Source organism: Myotis daubentonii, chromosome 12 (assembly GCF_963259705.1).
Source record: "Myotis daubentonii chromosome 12, mMyoDau2.1, whole genome shotgun sequence".
Taxonomy (NCBI): domain Eukaryota; kingdom Metazoa; phylum Chordata; class Mammalia; order Chiroptera; family Vespertilionidae; genus Myotis; species Myotis daubentonii.
The window spans coordinates 6,181,088-6,200,144 of NC_081851.1; the positions used below are offsets into that span (position 1 = coordinate 6,181,088).

Sequence of the window (19,057 nt, forward strand, 5' to 3'; positions counted from 1 at the left end):
CAAGGATATGAGATCAAGATTATTATAACCAGCAAGTATATCATTCAAAATAGATGGTCAAATAAAGAGCTTCCCAGACAAAAAAAAAAAAAAAGGCTGAAGGCGTTCATCACCACCAAGCCAGCATTACAAGAAATGCTAAAGGGACTGCTGTAATGAGAAGAAACAGAGAGAGAAACCTAGCCATACAGAATTAAAATGGCTATAAATAAGTACCTCTCAATAATAATCCTAAATGTAAATGGATTAAATGCTACAATCAAAAAGCATAAGGTAGCTGAGTGGATACGAAAACATGACCCAACTATATGCTGTCTACAAGAGACCTACCTCAAAACAAAAGACACACACAGGATGAGAGTGAAGGGATGGGGAAAAAAATTTCCATGCAAAAGGAAAAGAAAAAAAGCTGGAGTAGCAATACTCATATCGAATAAAATAGACTTCAAAATGAAGGCCATCACAAGAGACAACAAAGGTCACTACATAATACTAAAGGGATCGATCCAACAAGAGAATAGAACCCTGGTAAATATATATGCACCCAATATAGGTGCACCTAAATATATAAGAAAACTTCTAGAGGACTTTAACGGGGAGATTGACAACAATACAGTCATAGTAGGGGACTTTAACACCCCACTGACGTCACTGGACAGATCTTCCAGACAAAAACTTAACAAGGAAACAGTGACTCTAAAAGACACTGGATCAGGAGGATTTAATTGACATTTATTGAACATTTCACCCCAAAGCTGCAGAATATACCTTCTTCTCAGATGCACATGGGTCATTCATAAACATAGACCACATGCTAGGACACAAAAAAAGTCTCTACAAGTTCAAGATGATTGAAATAATATCAAGCATCTTCTCAGATCACAGTGGAATGAAATTAGAAATCAACTACAGTAAAAACACCCCAAAACATTCAAACACATGGAGGCCAAATAGCATGTTATTAAACAATGAATGGGTTACCAACAGGATCAAGAAAGAAATAAAAAAAGCTTCCCGGAAAACAAATGAAAATGAACACAAAACAACCCAAAATCTCTGGGACACAGCAAAAGCAGTCCTGAGAGGGAAGTTCATAGCACTACAGGCATACCTCAAAAAAACAAGAAAAATCAGCAATAAACTATTTAACCCTACCACTTAAAGAACTAGAAAGAGAACAACAAGAAAATCCCAGAGTAAGTAGAAGGAAGGAAATAATAAAGATTAGAGCAGAAATAAATAACATGGAGACTAAAAAAAAATAAAATAAAATACAAAAAAATCAATGAAACCAAGAGCTTTGAAAGGATAAACCATTAGCCAGACTCATCAAGAAACAAAGAGAGAGGACCCAAAAAAATGAAATCAGAAACAAAGGTGGAGAAGTAACCACAGGAAGGATTGTAAGAAAATACTATGAACAACTCTATGCCAACAAGCTGGACAATGTGGATGAAACTGACAAACTCCTAGAAAAATAAAATCTCCCAAAACTGAATCAGGAGGAATCAGAAAACCTGAATAGTCCAATAACAACTGATGAAATAGAAGCAATAATCAAAAAACTCCCACCAAAAAAAAGGCCCGGATGGCTTCACAGGGGAAATTTTTCCAACCATTCAAAGAAGAACTAATACCTATACTCCTCAAACTATTTCAGAAAATCCAAGAGGAAGGAACACTTCCAAACTCTTTTGGAAGGCCAGCATTATCTTAATTCCAAAACCAGATAAAGACACTACAAAGAAAGAGAATTACAGGTCAATATCCCTGATGAACGCAGATGCTAAAATCCTCAACAAAATATTAGCAAATCGCATCCAGCATTATATTAAAAAGATCATACACCATGATCAAGTGGGGCTTATTCCAGGGATGCAAGGCTGGTACAATATCTGCATATGAATAAACATGATACATCACATAAACACTGAAAAACAAAAATCACACGATCATATCAATAGACACGTAAAAAGCATTTGACAAAATCCAACACCCATTTTTGATAAAAACTCTCAGCAAAGAGGGAATAGAGGGAGCATATCTCAACATGATAAAGGCCATATATGACAAACCTACAGCCAACAACATACTCAATGGGGAAAAACTAAAACCGTTTCCCCTAAGAACAGGAACAAGACAGGGATGTCCACTTTCACCACTCCTGTTTAACATAGCACTGGAAGTGCTAGCCATAGCGATCAGACAAGAAGAAATAAAAGGCATCCAAATTGGAAAAGAAGTAAAACTGTCATTATTCACATATGACATGATATTGTACATAGAAAACCATAATGACTCCATCAAAAAACTACGAGACTTAATAAATGAATTTGGCAATGTAGCAGGATACAAAATTAACACCCTGAAATATATGGCTTTTTTATACACCAATAATGAACTCACAGAAAGAGAAACTAAAAAAACAATCCCATTTACCATTACAATAAAAAAATTAAGATACCCAGGAATAAACTTAATTAAGGAGGTAAATGATCTATACTTGGAAAACTACAGGCCGTTGAAAAAAGATAGAAGAAAATATAAACCAATGGAAGAATATACCGTGTTCATAGATTGGTAGAATCAACATCATTAAAATGTCCATACTACCCAAAGCAATCTATAGATTCAATGTACTCCCCATTAAGATACCAACAGAATATTTCACAGACCTAGAACAAACTCTCCAAAAATTCGTCTGAAATAAAAAAAAAGACCACGAATAGCTGCAGCAACCTTGAGAAAGAAGAACAAAGTTGGAGGAATCACAATACCAGATATCAAGCTGTATTACAAAGCCACTGTTCTCAAAACTGCCTGGTACTGACACAAGAACAGACAGACCAATGGAACAGAACAGGGAACCTAGAAGTCCACCAAGCCATTATGCTCAATTAATATTAAACAAAGGAGGCAAGAGCATACAGTGGAGTCAAGACAGTCTCTTCAATAAATGGTGTTGGGAAAATTGGACAGGTACATGCAAAAGAATGAAACTAAATCACCAACTTATACCATACACAAAAATAAACTCAAAATGGATAAAGGACTTAAATGTAAGAGAGGAAACCATAAAAATCTTAGAAGAATCCATAGGCAGCAAAATATCAGACATTTGTTGTAGCAATATCTTTACCAATACAGCTCCTAGGGCAATGGAGACTAAGGAGAAAATGAACAAATAGGACTGCATCAAAATAAAAAGCCTCTACACAGCAAAAGAAACCATCAACAAAACAACAAGAAAGCCCACTGCATGGGAGAACATATTTGCCAATGTTATCACCGATAAGGGTTTAATCTCCAACATTTACAGGGAACTCATACAACTTAACAAAAGGAAGATAAACAATCCAATCAAAAAATGGGCAAAGGCCCTAAATAGACACCTTTCAAAAGAGGACATAAAGAAGGCCAAGAGACATATGAAAACATGCTCAAAGTCACTAGTCATCCGAGAGATGCAAATCAAAACGACTATGCAGTATCGCCTCACACCTGTCAGAATGGCTATCATCAAATCAACAAACAACAAGTGTTGGAGAGGATGTGGAGAAAAGGGAACACTCGTGCACTGCTGGTGGGAATGCAGACTGGTGCAGCCACTGTGGAGAACAGTATGGAGCTTCCTCAAAAAACTAAAAATGGAACTCCCATTTGACCCAGTGATCCCACTTCTAGCAATATATCCCAAGAAGCCAGAAACACCAAACAGAAAGGATATGTGCACCCCTATGTTCATAGCAGCACAATTCACCATAGCTAAGATCTGGAAACAGCCTAAGTGCCCATCAGCAGATGAGTGGATTAAAAAACTGTGGTATATCTACACGATGGAATACTATACTGCTCTAAAAAGGAAGGAACTCTTACTATTTGCAACAGCATGGATGGAACTGGAGAGCATTATGCTAAGTGAAATAAGCCAGTCAGAGAAAGATAAATACCACATGATGTCCCTCATTAATGGAATATAGTGAACAACATAGACTGATGAACAGGGACAGATACAAAGACAGAGAAACAGCGATCAGACTGTCAATCCCCAGAGGGAAAGTAGGGGAGGGTGGGGGTAAGGGGAAGAGATCAACCAAAGGACTTGTATGCATGCATTTAAGCCAAACCAATGGATATGGACAACAGGGGATGAGAGCATGAGGGGGCAGGGGAGGTTGGGGGTTAATGGGGGGATGAGGACACATTTGTAATACCTTAACCAATAAAGAAATTTAAATAAATAAATAAATAAATAAATAAATAAATAAATAACGACCTAAGGGAAGCTCCAAGTTAAACCAAAAGCACACGGCGCAGTGTGCGCGCGGTTTGGGACAGGAACATGGACTTGACTACAACCTAGTCTCCACAGCCAAACCCTTCTGGACTGAGCACTGGCGGATGGGAGATCGTGAGCTCTGTTCTGAGGTCAATCTTTAACGGCCTGCTTCCGTGTCACAGGTTATTTTTTCATTATAACAGCAACTAACAGGAATCAGAACCTACTTGGGCTCTCCACGCTGAGCAGATAAACCACCGACTCTCCACCGCGGGAGCGGAGTGTCCGCTCAGAGGCGCTCTGTCCCGCAGACACGGCTTCTCAGGGGAGACCCCAGAATCCTTCCGACTCCCACGATCAGGCCAACCCATTAGAAACGCTGCTGTGTGTCTTTAGTAAAACCTCCCCCCTGTAAACCCCAATCTCTGGGCCACACATTGTTTGGTTTGTTTTGTTTTTAATCCATACCGAAGGATTTTTTTAAGTTAAAAATTTTTTTGTTAATCCTCACGCAAGGTTATTTTTCCATTAATTTTTAGAGATAGTGGAAGGGAGAGAAGAAACAGAAACACCGATGTGAGCGAAACACATCAATTAGTTGCCTCCCATACAAGCCCTGACCAGGGCCTGGACCAGGGAGGTGCCTGCAACCAAGGTCCGTGCCCTTGACCGGAATCGACCTGGGACCACAAGCCGATGCTCTATCCACTAAGCCAAACTGGCCAGGGCCACACATTTATTTTAGACCCTGTTAAATGTCTCAATAATTCAGGATAGTAGAACTTCCTGGTCAACCTGTATAACTTACTGCAATAAGATTTAATCTTATATTTTCCTTCTAGAAATAAATTTTATTTTTTAATCCTGATAACATTATTTATAACCAGATGGTACAAGGGGAGTCCCCCACACAGGCACCTCTGTGTGGCACCAGGTGGCACCGTGTGCAGGGCCAGTGTTAAGCTGCCATGGTCTCCTCACAGGGTGCTTCTGCCCATGACACGTTCACCGTCCAGCTAAGCCCACGTCCTGGGGTTCCACCTAAATCAGCTCATCTCTGGGTGGTCAGCCACAGGTTCTCGGAGGCAGTTTTTTTCAGTCCTGAGTAGTTAACCTCACTTCCAAAGCACATTCCTGGGAAACGTTCCTGAGGCCTCACCTGGAGCCCCACGGCTCCCTGGCCCATCCACATCCCGCCCGCTGCCCGCTCACGGCCCGGCAGCTCTCCCCCGACTCCACAGCCCATGCACACCACCGCATTTAACATACTCTTCTTGCAGACAAGTAATAATTTGTAACAACAAAAACAAAACCACTAAATCCCACCTTCACAGAACTGCCCTCACACGCTATCCCTACTTTCTACCACCCATCCTGTCCCATCCCCACACACTGACCAACCCACACCCCAGGGGCCCGCACCACACCAGCCTGCACCCCACGGACCTGCACCCCACAGGCCTGCACCCCACGGACCTGCACCCCACGGGCCTGCACCCCACGGACCTGCACTCCACGGGCCTGTACCACACGGACCCGCACCACACAGGCCTGCACCACACGGGCCTGTACCACACGGACCCGCACCACACAGGCCTGCACCACACGGGCCTGTACCACACGGACCCGCACCACACGGGCCTGTACCACACGGGCCTGCACCACACGGGCCTGCACCACACGGACCCGCACCACACGGGCCTGCACCGAACCGCTCTGGCTGAGGTTGCAGATATCCCACAAGCCTTTCCCATTCTACACGGCACAGCTGGTCCCCCTTCGCTCCTTCCTGCTTGAATACACTTCTCTCCCGGCTTCTGGAAAAACACACTCTGATTTCTGCCTGTCCCCCACTCCTCAGTCCCTGTGGTTCCCTCCCCTGCAGGCCTTTCTAGACAGCTCACAGGTTCGGCACACCACCTCGTCCAGAACAGACTCCGAGGCCACCGGGCTTTCTGCACACGCTGCCCTTTCTCTGCTTCCCACCCAGCAGACTAACAAATGACCCTCTCCACGCCCTGCAGGTCTCGGCTGAGGCACAGGTCCTCAAGCATGCCCCCCGACACTCCAGCTGTATCCCCATCACTCCCTCTCATCCCCTGCACTCACCCCATTCACAAGTCTGTGCTCTCTGGTTCAGTGCCGCTCACCACTACCACTCGCATCTCCACTGCCCTGGACTGGGAGGTTCATGAGAACACGGGGCCCGGCACCACTGACTGAAACCTTCCCCTGCTTTTTCTTCTTCTTAAGTACAAATTACTAAATGGGACTTGCCAATGTATGTGGAAAATAGTTCAGTTTGAAGTATAAATACTCCCTCAAATCAAAAACTGTTTTTAAATTATTATTGTTATTACTGTTTTTCAGGTTAAGAAACTGAAGCCCCAGAAGGCATGGGTTACAGTCAGAGTATTACAAAAGTCATAAACTTATGCCTGGCTGGCGTGGCTCAGTGGTTAAGCATTAACCTATGAACCAGGAGGTCAGGGTTTGACTCCCAGTCAGGGCACAGGCCTGGCTTGAGGGCTCAATCCTCAGCATGGGGCATGCAGGAGGCAGCTGATCAATGATTCTCATCACTGATGTTTCTATCTTTCCCTCCCCCTTCCTCTCTAAAATCAATAAAAATGTATTTTTTTAGAAGTCATAAACTTATAACTCTAAACTGATGGCCTCCCTAGAGAGAAAAAGAAGTCCAGAATAGATATATTTTAATTCCAAATAAAAGACTTGGCTCGATGAGATGCATTTCTGAAAATAGCTGTCCAGCCTTAGTGAGGCAGACACACCCACACATGCTGGGCATTCTGAAGGCTAAACATAGCGACTGCAGGACAGATACTGAAAGACACCTGTCGGGAGGCAAGAACGCAGCGATGCTTCATGCCTCCCGGGCCCCGCTCCCACACAGAGCTGGTAACTGGGAAAGACCTCACTATCCCGAAGTTTCTGCTCCATGTACTTTTTATCAAAGTGTGCACATAAAGAAGCGACAGCGCTCCTGAGAAACCCGCAGCCCACCGCCTCCTGCTCCTCGCGTCCCCAGGCAACCACTTCCAACTCTCTGCTGGCCCTTCCTGCATTTCACACCCTCAGGGAACATGCTTACACACTACTTCCTGAATCTGTCATTTAGATCACTAGTCAGAATTCATATTATAAGTATGTATACACTGAGAGTTGAATTTTAGAGTAAAACTATGAAACGTCCTAATCCACACAACTTTTCCTTTTCCCTGGAATTAACTGTCCTGGGATTTTGTGCTTATTAAGCTTTCCATGTAACAATCATGTATCCGCAAAGTCCCCCTGGCAGGCAGATCGTCCTCCCACCTGCGCCAGAACCGCAGGGGTGCAAGCAATTTCTCGTCTTAGGGGTTGTCCCATCTGGTCTGAGGGCCCCCAGCTGCGTCACACCCTGGAGACCCCCTTCTACGGATTTTTCTTAAACAAATAACAAAAAAGCACAAACTAGTAAGAGAAAGACTGGTACATGTGACTGCATGATAATTAAGAATGTTGGTTCTTCAAAAATAAAAAGCCAAGTCATAAAGGGAATGTTAACATACATATAATTGAAAAATACAGCCGTGGCCGGTTTGGCTCAGTGGATAGAGCGTCGGCCTGCGGACTGAAGGGTCCCGGGTTCGATTCCGGTCAAGGGCATGTGCCTTGGTTGCGGGCACATCCCCAGTAGGAGGTGTGCAGGAAGCAGCTGGTAGATGTTTCTCTCTCATTGATGTTTCTAACTCTCTATCTCTCTCCCTTTCTCTCTGTAAAAAATCAATAAAATATATTTTTTAAAAAAAGGAAGAAAAATACACAACACATACATACGTGTGCACACACACAACTTCCATGGAAAAAATGGGCAAAAGACACAAACATTTCTCAAAGGCAAAACAAATACTTAAGAAACACATAAAAATTCTCATCCTACGGACTAGGAAGGGAAGTATCACCCCGGTGGTTCTGAGTTATCTGAATTCCTACCGAATGCACAGTCCCCCCCGGCTACCAAGTCCTGGTGAGGAAGTGCCACGTGGGCATCTTCGCGCACTGCTGCCAGCCTGTGCCCTGGCACAACTACCCGGAACACAACTTGGAATGATCCAGAAAAGCTGGTGCACATCTGTCGGCTGGCGCGGGGCTCCTCGCAGGCCCGCTCTCCTCCCCTCAGCAAGCGTGCGAAGGCAGGCCACGCCTGGAGGCCGCACGGAGCACATGACTTGCTGCGGCCAATGCGATGTGAACAAAGAGAACAGGCGTCACTTCCAAGCGGAAGCTCCAAGAGCAGCATGAGCTTCGCCACGCTGCCCTCCCCTCACCCTGGAGGCCATGGGCACGGTAGGGACGGAGCCGCCATCGGCCCGTCTTGGAGTGCCGACAAGGAGAGCTCCCTGCAGGCCACGCCAGAGACAGCACGGGGGACACACAAACGTGGGCCCCAGGCCGCTGAGAGTAGCTGTCACTGCAGCACGGCCTGGCCATCTGGGCTGGTCCACCCAGCAGGTCACTCGTGGACATCGGGTAGGATTGCTCACAGCAGCATTATCTGTAACAGCAGAAACAACCAGAAACCCAAATACCCACCAACAGGAGAATGAAGATATAAATACCACCGAGTAACAGAACATCGTTACATTCCACGTCATTTCGTGAGAACGGCTCTGGGTTTTCGGGGACTCAGGTTCCTCCCACATTTCAGAAACGTGCAGGGTGACTGGCGTGTCTCCGTGGTCCCTGAGTGAGCGTGCGAGTGGCCCTGAGATGGAGGGTGTCCTGCCCAGAGTGGGACCCGTCTGCACTCCTGAGCCACTGGGAGCATCCGGCCACCATGACCCGGAACTGGAACCAGTGGGTTGGAAGAGAATGACCTTGCTTGTTTTCAGGAATCTTTCTTAAAGGTATGGATAGCTCACATTTATTTCAATGTTTAATGTTAGAAGCATATAGGAGAATGTGTACTGTTTATATGCAAAAACTACACCATTTCACATACGGGACTTTGAGCATCTGTGGATTTTGGTAGCCACGGGAGACCAATCCTCCCCAGATCCCGAGGGAAAACTGCGTGCACACGCACACACACACACACACACACTTAAAATATAACTGGAGTCGTGGGAAAAGAAGCTTCAGAAAAATACACGACGTATGATTCTCCTTTCATGAAGTTACAAAAGCATACAAAACTAAACAATGTATTTTAGGGATACATATACAGATGTTAAAACTACAAACAAAAGCAAGGGAATCGCAACACCTAATACAGGAGAGCAGTGCCCACGGGGGGGGGGGGGGACTGTACCAGCGAAACACACCAGAGGGCTCTCAGGCGCTGGAGAGATTCTAGTCTTTGCTCATTTTACTAGTTATTGTTCACATTTACATGATGTACTCCTGTTCACACAAAAGATTTTATATTTAAAATTTTCTGGAAAACTACCATCCTATTTATTGTTCCAATGTCCATTCTCTATTAGTAAATATTTATTTATTCAGAATAAAACCAATCACAAAATACAGTACCTTTTCCTAAGATCTTTTCAGGGGCTGTCTATTTTGTTATTGATTTTTCTTTCCTTTTTTAAAAAAAGTCAATAAAAGGAAGCAAATAATAAAATCTGGTGGAATAACAGACCCAGCCAATGTCCGAGAACATCAGTGACTCGGAGTCACAGAGCCGCACCGGTGTACTGGGGACCTCCTTCCAGGTCTGACAGGACCCTCTGCGTAGAGGCTACCACGGGGGGCTCTAACGCTGGGTGTCGGGCTGACACACTGCCCCTGGTCCTCGCAGCATGCGGGAAGGGCTGGCGTGGGAACGGCGATGCTCTACGTTACCTGTTGCTGTTTTCTGCATAATTTCTATTGCCACGACAATGCAAAACATTTCTCATCCTCAAAGGTTCATGTCTATCAACCCTACTCAGACGTCCTCACGGTCGCACCTATACATCTATCAAGAGTATCCAGGGACAGACCGGCCAGTGCAGCGGCAGCGGCGAGGACCGACGGGCCTCCCTGCGGGCCCACGTCTGGGGTGCTCCAAACAGATCGCGCCACAGAGAGTGGCGAAGCGATGAGTCTGTGAAGGAAAAGCAGGGGCAGGGGGAGAGGATGGGGAGGCGAGGGCCCCAGGCAGAGGGCAGCTGGGAGGGCCTCGGGCGAGAGCCTGGTGCTGGGGGACTCGCCGGGAGCAGGGGTGAGGCAGCAGCACCCAGGGAACTGCTCAACTTTTAACACAGTTCATTCAAGTTTCACTAATGGAGGGGAAATCTGAGCTAAAAATATTATCAGATTTACCACTTGCATTTTAAACAAATTCCTCCTTTATCCAATGTCACCAGAATGTAGCGCAGGGGTGGGCAAACTTTTTGACTCGAGGGCCACAATGGGTTCTTAAACTGGACCGGAGGGCCGGAACAAAAGCATGGATGGAGTGTTTGTGTGAACTAATATAAATTCAAAGTAAACATCATTACATAAAAGGGTACGGTCTTTTTTTTTTTTAGTTTTATTCATTTCAAACAGGCCGGATCCGGCCCATGGGCCGTAGTTTGCCCACGGCTGATGTAGAGTCAAAATCATAAAAGCCTTCACAGCTAGCAAATGAACTGGTTAAAAAGCTAAGCCTCTCGATCACGCTCAGCTCCCCCCCAGGCCCCATCAGGCTGAGCTGCTCCCGCCACTCCAGGCTGGGTGGTGACCTCGTCTTGAAGTTGATGCTGCTCGTTCTGAGTCCCCCGTCCCCCGTCCCCCGGCTCCCAGGCGCTAGCTCTCCCCGTCCTCCCAGACCGGACTGCACTGCGCTGACACTCCTCCCAGACCGGACTGCACTGCGCTGACACTCCTCCCAGACGGGACTGCACTGCGCTGACACTCCTCCCAGACCGGACTGCACTGCGCTGACACTCCTCCCAGACCGGACTGCACTGCGCTGACACTCCTCCCAGACCGGACTGCACTGCGCTGACACTCCTCCCAGACCGGACTGCACTGCGCTGACACTCCTCCCAGACGGGACTGCACTGCGCTGACACTCCTCCCAGACCGGACTGCACTGCGCTGACACTCCTCCCAGACCGGACTGCACTGCGCTGACACTCCTCCCAGACCGGACTGCACTGCGCTGACACTCCTCCCAGACCGGACTGCACTGCGCTGACACTCCTCCCAGACCGGACTGCACTGCGCTGACACTCCGCGGCCGAGGCGCAGCCAGGGGAAACTTAGCTCAGTGATGGTGAACCTTTTGAGCTCGGCGTGTCAGCATTTTGAAAAACCCTAACTTAACTCTGGTGCCGTGTCACGTATAGAAATTTTTTTATCTTTGCAACCAGAGTAAAACAAAGACTTATATTTTGTATATTTATTTTATATATTTAAATGCCATTTAACAAAGAAAAATCAACCAAAAAAATGAGTTCGCGTGTCACCTCTGACAAGCGTGTCATAGGTTCGCCATCACTGACCTAGCTCCTTCCTGCTCCAGGGAGCAAAGCCTTCTGAGGGCGCTTCGGAAACATCTTATGACACTGTATCAGCCACACGGGGTTCTACCTGGAGGAGAGGCTGCCCCCCACCCACCCCCGAGGACGGACTTCCCCAGACAGGTCCCCGGCAGTAACAGAGGTCGCTGGGACGCTGGTGCCCAGATCCTTCCCCCCCAGAGGAGGAAGTTACGGAAAAGACAGGAGGAGGGGGTCTGTTTTCCACCATCCCCCCAGCTGTCCGCAGCAGCCAGCAGCCAGGTGAACAGGGAGCCCAGCAGAGAGGGGTGCCCTTGGGCCCTGTAATCAGCAGCCTCGGTCGGAAAGCGGGGCCTCGCTTCACCCAACATTGAAGGAGAAGTGGGGTCCTTCACTCATGCACACATCCATCCACCTACTCATCCTGCAAACGTTTACTGAGAATGTACTACACGCAGCTCTAGGCACTGTCATGGGTAAAATGCCTGCCCTCTCAGACAGACAATTTAGTAGAGAGAAACAATGAACAAAATAAGTATCTTGTACATTAAAAAGTGAGAAAGTTATGGAGAAAGAAACTGGAGATGTGCATAGGAAATGTGTGTGTGAGAGAGAGCAGGACCAATTATGATCCTCGATGAAACAAAACCTTGTCTTAAACTTGTCAGAGTACTTACTGGTCACGATGCGCCTCATGCTAGTGTCCACTGTTTTCATCGATAAACTCAGTTTTCAACCGTAACATGAACAGCTGAAAATCTGCCAATTAGAATTCTGAAATTTCTGAAAACGGCCACCAACGTGGAGCTGCCCCCTGGGCCACGTCAGCTTTGATTGACGGCTTTCAGACCAGCGGCTGAGCAGCTGGCACCAGGACAGCCGACAGGAGGTCCTGATAAAGCCAGCCAGGCGGACGGGACAGGCCTGCTGGGCTGCGGGATGGCGAGAGCCTCGCTCTCCCGGGGCGGCCGGCCTGAACTCGGGGGCATCGGGCCGGAGGCCTTGCCTCCGTCTGGATCTGCCTCTCCTGCCGCAGTCCCCAGAGCAGCTGCAGGAGCACCCACAGCCAGGCGCACCCACAGCCAGGCGCACCCACAGCCAGGAGCACCCACAGCCAGGCGCAGTGACCTACGCGAACGACGGCCTCCCCGCCCCACTGCACAGACCCCAGCCCTGTCCCACCCTCTCCGAAAGGACACCGCCTACAGGCCGGGGCTGTGCCGAATGCACCAAACTCAGATAGGCTCCCGGGAGGCAGGGGAGGACGCCGACGATGCCCGCCTCGGCTTCGGACGGGCCACAGGCTGCCGCCAACCTCCAGTGGCTGCTGTTCAGGGCCCGACAAGGCCCCGCTGGCTCCCGCCTCTTCCTCTGACTCCCTCCCTCAGAGCCTAACACAGCCCAACCCCACCCCCGGCAGGCCCACCTGCTCGAGGACAACAGGTCACCCCACTAGCGCTCCATCCAGTTACCTCCGCTACCTGCCACTCTGCGTCCTGATCCCATCAGCGCCCGGCTCAGTGAGGTCTGCCCTCGTAGCCAGTCCCTCTGCGGGCTCCCCGCTCTGAGGGTCAGGCGGGAGGGTCGCTGCCCTGGCACTGGCTCTGCTGGTGCCGGGCCTGCTGCTGAGCGGATCACATTTCCCCAGGCTCCTTAGCGGGAGGGTCTCCCCGGAATAAGCAGCAGAGTCACCAACAACGAGCCCAGGACCCCGCGCCTCCCTCCCGGGCACTGCTCTCCCCCTCGGCACAAGGAAGGTGTGAGGGAAGATCTAAGATTCAGGTTCCACAATTTGGAAATTCCATTGAGGTGCCCGAGATACAGCCGGGAAGGCTAATCCGTGCTCCTCGTCGGCCCACTTGCACATGCCCAGCTACTGCAGCGGGCCTCACCTCCCGCTCAGGACGCAGCGTGGGGGGCGCCGGGAGGGGGCGGGCGGGGGAACAGGGCGACCGGGTCGGCGGGACGGAAGGAGGCCTGACTGTGGGTGGTGAACACGCAACACAAGGTGAGTACGGATGGCGCTGACAGGACCGGACACCTGAGGCGCGTCACTTCATTAGCCCCTGTCCCCCAGGACAGTCAGTAACATCTTTTAAAAACGTATTTCCAACTGCTTGGTTTTCCATGCGGTTTGGATAACTTTTGGGGGGAAATGCTTTGTTTTTCATAAATTTTACAAGCCTGCGTTCTGTCTTCCTGTCATTCCTTGAAAGACTCTGAACGGGTGTAGGACGCGGACCTGCTCAGCGTGGGCGCCACGACCCTGAGCCTGGGATCCGCAAAGCCTCGGGCTCTCGGTCCGGCCCGCCCAGCGCACGCCGGTCCCGCCGCGGCGCCAGCTGCAGCCTCGGGCGCGCTCAGGGGCGGGCGGGGCGGGAGGCGCACCCCGCGCCCTTCCCGGGAGCCCCGGCGCCCCCGTCACACCCCGCGGCGTCTTCCTGCGATTCCCGCGCCTCGGCTGCCTCCAGGGGTCCCCGGGCCGGCGGCGAAGGCACCTGCTCGCCCGCCAGCCCCTTCGCCACCAGCCGTCCGGGGCTCGCAGGGAAAATGCGAGAGAAAAGAAAACAAGCCCGCAGGGTCCCGGCCCAGCGGCCCCGCGGGGAGCGAGGTCGGGGCCCGCCGCCCGCCCGCGCCCCCCGCGCCCTTACCGGTGAGGCGGCCGCCCCCCTCGCCGTGCCCGCGGCGCCGCTGCAGGACGAAGTAGCCGCTGCTCCTCTGGGTCACCCACAGGCGCAGCGCGCTCTTGAGCAGCACCTCCTCGGGCTGGAGCCACATGGCAGCGGCGCGGCGGCGGCGGGCGCACCAGCCGGGCCGCCCCGAGCGTCCGCGAGCGCGGCGGGCGCAGGTCGCCCCGCGCAGGCTCGGCCAGCCCCGCCCCGCGCCGCGCCGCCCCGGCCCGCCCCGCCCTCGCCGGCCCCACGGCGCTCAGCCCGGGCGGAGGGAGGAAAGGCACCGCGCGGCCAGGCCCGCCCCTCCCGCCGCCCCGCCCCCTCCGAACTCCGCCCCCTCCGGTCAAACTCCGCCCTCCAGCCCCGCCCCTCCCATCAAACTCCGCCCCTCCCGCCTCACCCCGCCCCGCCCACTCCCATCAAACCCCGCCCCTCCCGCCCCGCCCTGCCCCTGCTGGGAGGCCGCTCGGATGCCCGCATCCTAAACCCAGGAGAAGAGAGGAAAAAGGCCTCTAGTACCCACAGCTGCAGGTGGCCAGACCTAGGATGCAACCAGAAGACCCAGGTGTGTTTGGAATAACACAGCACTTAAAACAACAAGAAACATGTTTACAAATAGCCCAAAAGTAGCATAAAATTTTAAAGACAAATTTTTTCAGATTTTTTAAATGCTTAGCTCACGTGGATGCTCTGGCAAAGGATCTGTGGACGCTGCGGAGAGGTAGTGATGAAGCAGGGCCCCCGGCAAGGGTCAGACAAACTCAGCACTGGACGCCCCTCCTGGACACAAACCACTCGGTGGGTCTGAGGGGAACAACTGTGAAACCAGTCATGTTTGTCCTGAGGATTGAAAAGCTGAAAACAGGGCCCTGCTGGGTAGCTCAGCTGGTTAGAGCAAACGTCCCAATACACCATGGTGTGGGCTCGATCCCTGTGAGTGTGACAGGGCACAAGTAGAATATTGGGGACTGAGTAGAATTGTAAGAAATATGACTCATGCTCTGTGAACCGTGATGGATTTGTTCTGATTAAAGGAGGCGCACTCTAACCTGGCTGGGAGGTACACACAGGACCTGGGAGCTCACCGGAAATGCAGCCCACCCTCCCCATCAGGGAGCTACCTGTTATCATGGAACGTTAACAACCTGTTGCAGAAACCAGAGCTGCCAGCCCTTTGAAAACTCCAGCCTTTGCATACCCCCAGGCCTTTGTGAATCTCCAGACCTGTAAACTGCTATTTGGCATAACTATTGCCTACTTTCCCACGTAATCTTTGTCTTTCTACCCACTGTAAGCAGCTCGCTTATGGGGGGCAGAGCAGATTTCTGACCTGCTGCTCTCCCATGCTGCCAGCAGGATTGGAATAAATGCTCATATAAGATTCAACCCTGTCTCTGCTGAATTGGCTCAAGTAGTGACAGGCAGTACGGACCCATGATTGTCCGGTTACAAGGGCACATACAAGAATCAACTGATGAATGCATAAACACATGGAACAACAACTCTCTCTCTCTCTCTCTCTCTCTCTCTCTCTCTCTCTCTCTCTCACCAATAAATAGAATTTAAAAGTAATAAAGAAAAGCTGGAAAATGTGGGATAGGTGATAGTAAGAAAAACATATAGGGGATTTGCAGGTAGAGTTTTAAAACTGAGTATTTCCTCAAAACTGGTATGAAAATAGACACGAGTAAGCTGGCCTTGAACAGTCTGGGGAAGTGGGAGACTCCAGTCCACCTCTACAGGGAGGCAGTTAATATAACAACTGAGCAAGAGATGAGAGCAGCTAGTGTGCCAGGACGCATGGAAGAGGGAAACAGACCGTCAAACAGCCAGCAGTTTACAGCCTCTAACAAAGCAGAAAACCTATCTCCCAACCAAGGGCCCGTGAGCGTAAATGGCTCACATTTATCCTCCCCAACCAGAGGGTAAATAGCCTAAATCACCCTCTTCAGGGACCTAGATAAACACCGCTGGTGGGAATGCAGACTGGTACAGTCACTGTGGAAAACACTATGGAGCTTTCTCAAAAATTAAATATGCCCCAGCCAGTTTGGCTCAGCAGACAGAGCATTGGCCTGCAGACTGAGGCGCCTGGGTTCCATTCCTGGTCAGGGCACAGGCCCGGATTGCGGGCTCCATCCCCAGTGTGGGGCGTGTAGGAGGCAGCCGATCCATGATTCTCTGACATCACTGATGTCTATCTCTCTCTCCCTCTCCTTTCCTCTCTGAAATCAATAAAAATATATATTTTCTTTTTTTAATAAAAAAATATATTTTTAAATTAAATATGGAACTGCCAGTTGACCCAGTGATCCCGCTTCTAGGAATATATCCTAAGAAACCCAAAACACCAATCAGAAAGAACATATGCACCCCTATGTTCATAGCAGCACAATTTACAATAGCTAAGATCTGGAAACAGCCCAGTGCCCATCAGTAGATGAGTGGATAAAGAAGCTGTGGTACAGCTACACGATGGAATACTATGCGGCAGTAAAAAAGAAGGGTCTCTTACCCTTTGAGACAGCATGGAGGGTCCTGGAGAGTGTCATGCTAAGTGACATAAGCCAGTCAGAGAAAGATATATATCACATGATCTCACGTATATGTAGAATCTAATGAACAAAATAGATCCAGAGACATAGAAGCATGCAACAGACTGATGAACTCAGAGGGAAGAGGAGGGGAGGGAGAGAAGATATTAACCAAAGAATTTATATCTATAACCATAGGCACAGACAATAGTGAGGCGAAGGCCCAGGGAGGGAACTAGTGCAGGGTGGAGGGGGGTCAATGGGAGTGGGGGAAGGGGACAGCTGTAATACTTTCAACAATAAAGATAATATTTTAAAAGATCCAATCAGTGGGGGGGGGGGGGCAATGGGGGGGAGGGACATATATGATATGTTCAACAATAAAGATTTATTTTTTAAAAATCCAATCGGTGCCATCTGTGCCAACCACACCCAAGGACGGACGAAGTCAGGGGAACGAGTCTCATTTTGCTGCATCAGCATAAAGCTGATTGGACCTGCACCCTGGGTGTGTGCCCTGATCTACTGAGATCCTCCCCTACACTCCCAGCCTTCGAAACCCTCAGGACAGGAGGAACCAGCGCTCTCTCTCTCTCTCTCTCTCTCTCTCTCTCTCTCTCTCTCTCTCCCTCCTTCCCTCTCCCTCCCCCCTCCCCTTTCCTCCCCCCTTCCTTCCCCCACGCACATGCCTTTGCCTCTCCTAAGCTCAAAGTCCCTTCTTTTGATTCTGTAACCAGTCTCCTGCACCTGTGCAGCCCGCTGCCTCACCTCTGCCGGAAAGTTCCTCTTATAATTTGAGTTCTGGGCTCTGAATTCTTTCTTTGCCAAACTCAAGAACCAAGGTCCAATTTCACCGCCAGTACTGCCCGTCACAAGAGGAAAAGAACACCAGAGCGTCCCTCGGGCGTGGACAAAGGGATCCTGCCAAAGCGTGGCTGTTATTAGGACAGAATGAAAAGTAGATGAACCTCTTCGCTGGCAGCCGAGGAGGCTCGGATGGACTCAGCCCAGAAACCCGACCTGACCGGCGGTGGGCAGCCACCAGCAGGCCACTGACCACGCTTCTGCGTGACCCCGAGGAAGGAGTCAGCAAGACTTGGGTGCAGCAGCGACAGGACCGCAGCGGGGCAAGAGCACATGCCTTCCGGGGACAGTGACTGGCACCCCTTTCCCACACACTGCCCGGCCCTGGGATTGCAGGGTGGATGGGAGGTGGCCCTGCCCTGAACACCCGGGGCCGAACCACAGGCCCAGCACGGAGTGGGCCCCGTGCCCAGGAGCCCCTGGGAGTCCCGCAAGCAGTGGCTCCTCTCCTCGCGGGCTTGGAAGAGGAATGTTCGCACAGGGTCCAGGAGGGAGGGCGTCGTGGGGGCAGCAGCCAGGACCTGGGCTTTAGGGCACGCCCCTGGGGGGATGGACAGCCCTTATCACATCCTTCCTGCTGCTAGTGAGCTGGGCACCTTGGCCTTGGGCAAGATGGGCATCTCCCTGAATCTCAGCCTCCTCGACTATACACCTGGGGTAATCATAGCCCCTTCCTCAGAACCCCTTCTCTAGAGGTGCTGTCCGGTGTTCGATATATTAAGTACGGCTCTGGGGACGCACAGCACTCGGGACGTGTCAGTCATTTCACTAAAGTGGTCGGCAAATTCATCAGTCAACAGTACAACAATTGAAATTTCTTTTAAGAGCCAAATTTTTTAAACTTAAACTATATAGGTAGGTACATTGTTATTAACTTAATTACTCCTAAGGCTTAGGAAGAGCCACACTCAAGGGGCCAAAGAGCCGCATGTGGCTCGCGAGCCGCAGTTTGCCGACCACTGCACTGAACAGACACAAGTTCCTGGAACTGAAACAACCCACATGCACACTCATCCGTGTTTTATGTTTTCATCCTCACCAGAGGGTGTGTTTCTTATTGATTTTTAGAGGAAGAGAGAGACACACACGTGAGAGAGAAACATTGATCAGTTGCTTCCCATAGGCGCCCTGACTGGGGTGAGCCTGCACCCTGGGCATGTGCCCTGACCGGAACCAAACCCACCGCCTTGGTGCATGAGATGACACTCCGGCCAGCTGAGTCCCCGGCCA

The 19,057-nt window shown here is 50.1% G+C and overlaps 1 protein-coding gene across 9 annotated transcripts in view; it reads right to left on the reverse strand.

Annotated features, from left to right (window-relative positions):
• The window catches only part of TBC1D8 (TBC1 domain family member 8), a 115,750-nt gene extending 101,061 nt beyond the window's left edge, over positions 1-14,689 (reverse strand). For 4 of the 9 annotated variants that reach the window (XR_009447874.1, XM_059658842.1, XM_059658841.1 and 1 more), the window contains exon 1: positions 14,409-14,688. Coding sequence is in view for 8 of the 9 variants with exons in the window: in XM_059658842.1 (XP_059514825.1) it covers positions 14,409-14,535 (127 nt within the window). In the remaining variant the exon portion in view is untranslated. Of the gene's footprint in view, positions 1-14,408 lie in introns of all 9 variants that reach the window. The other 5 variants (XM_059658839.1, XM_059658837.1, XM_059658836.1 and 2 more) reach the window with 3 other exon arrangements.
• Positions 14,690-19,057: the final 4,368 nt, after the last annotated feature.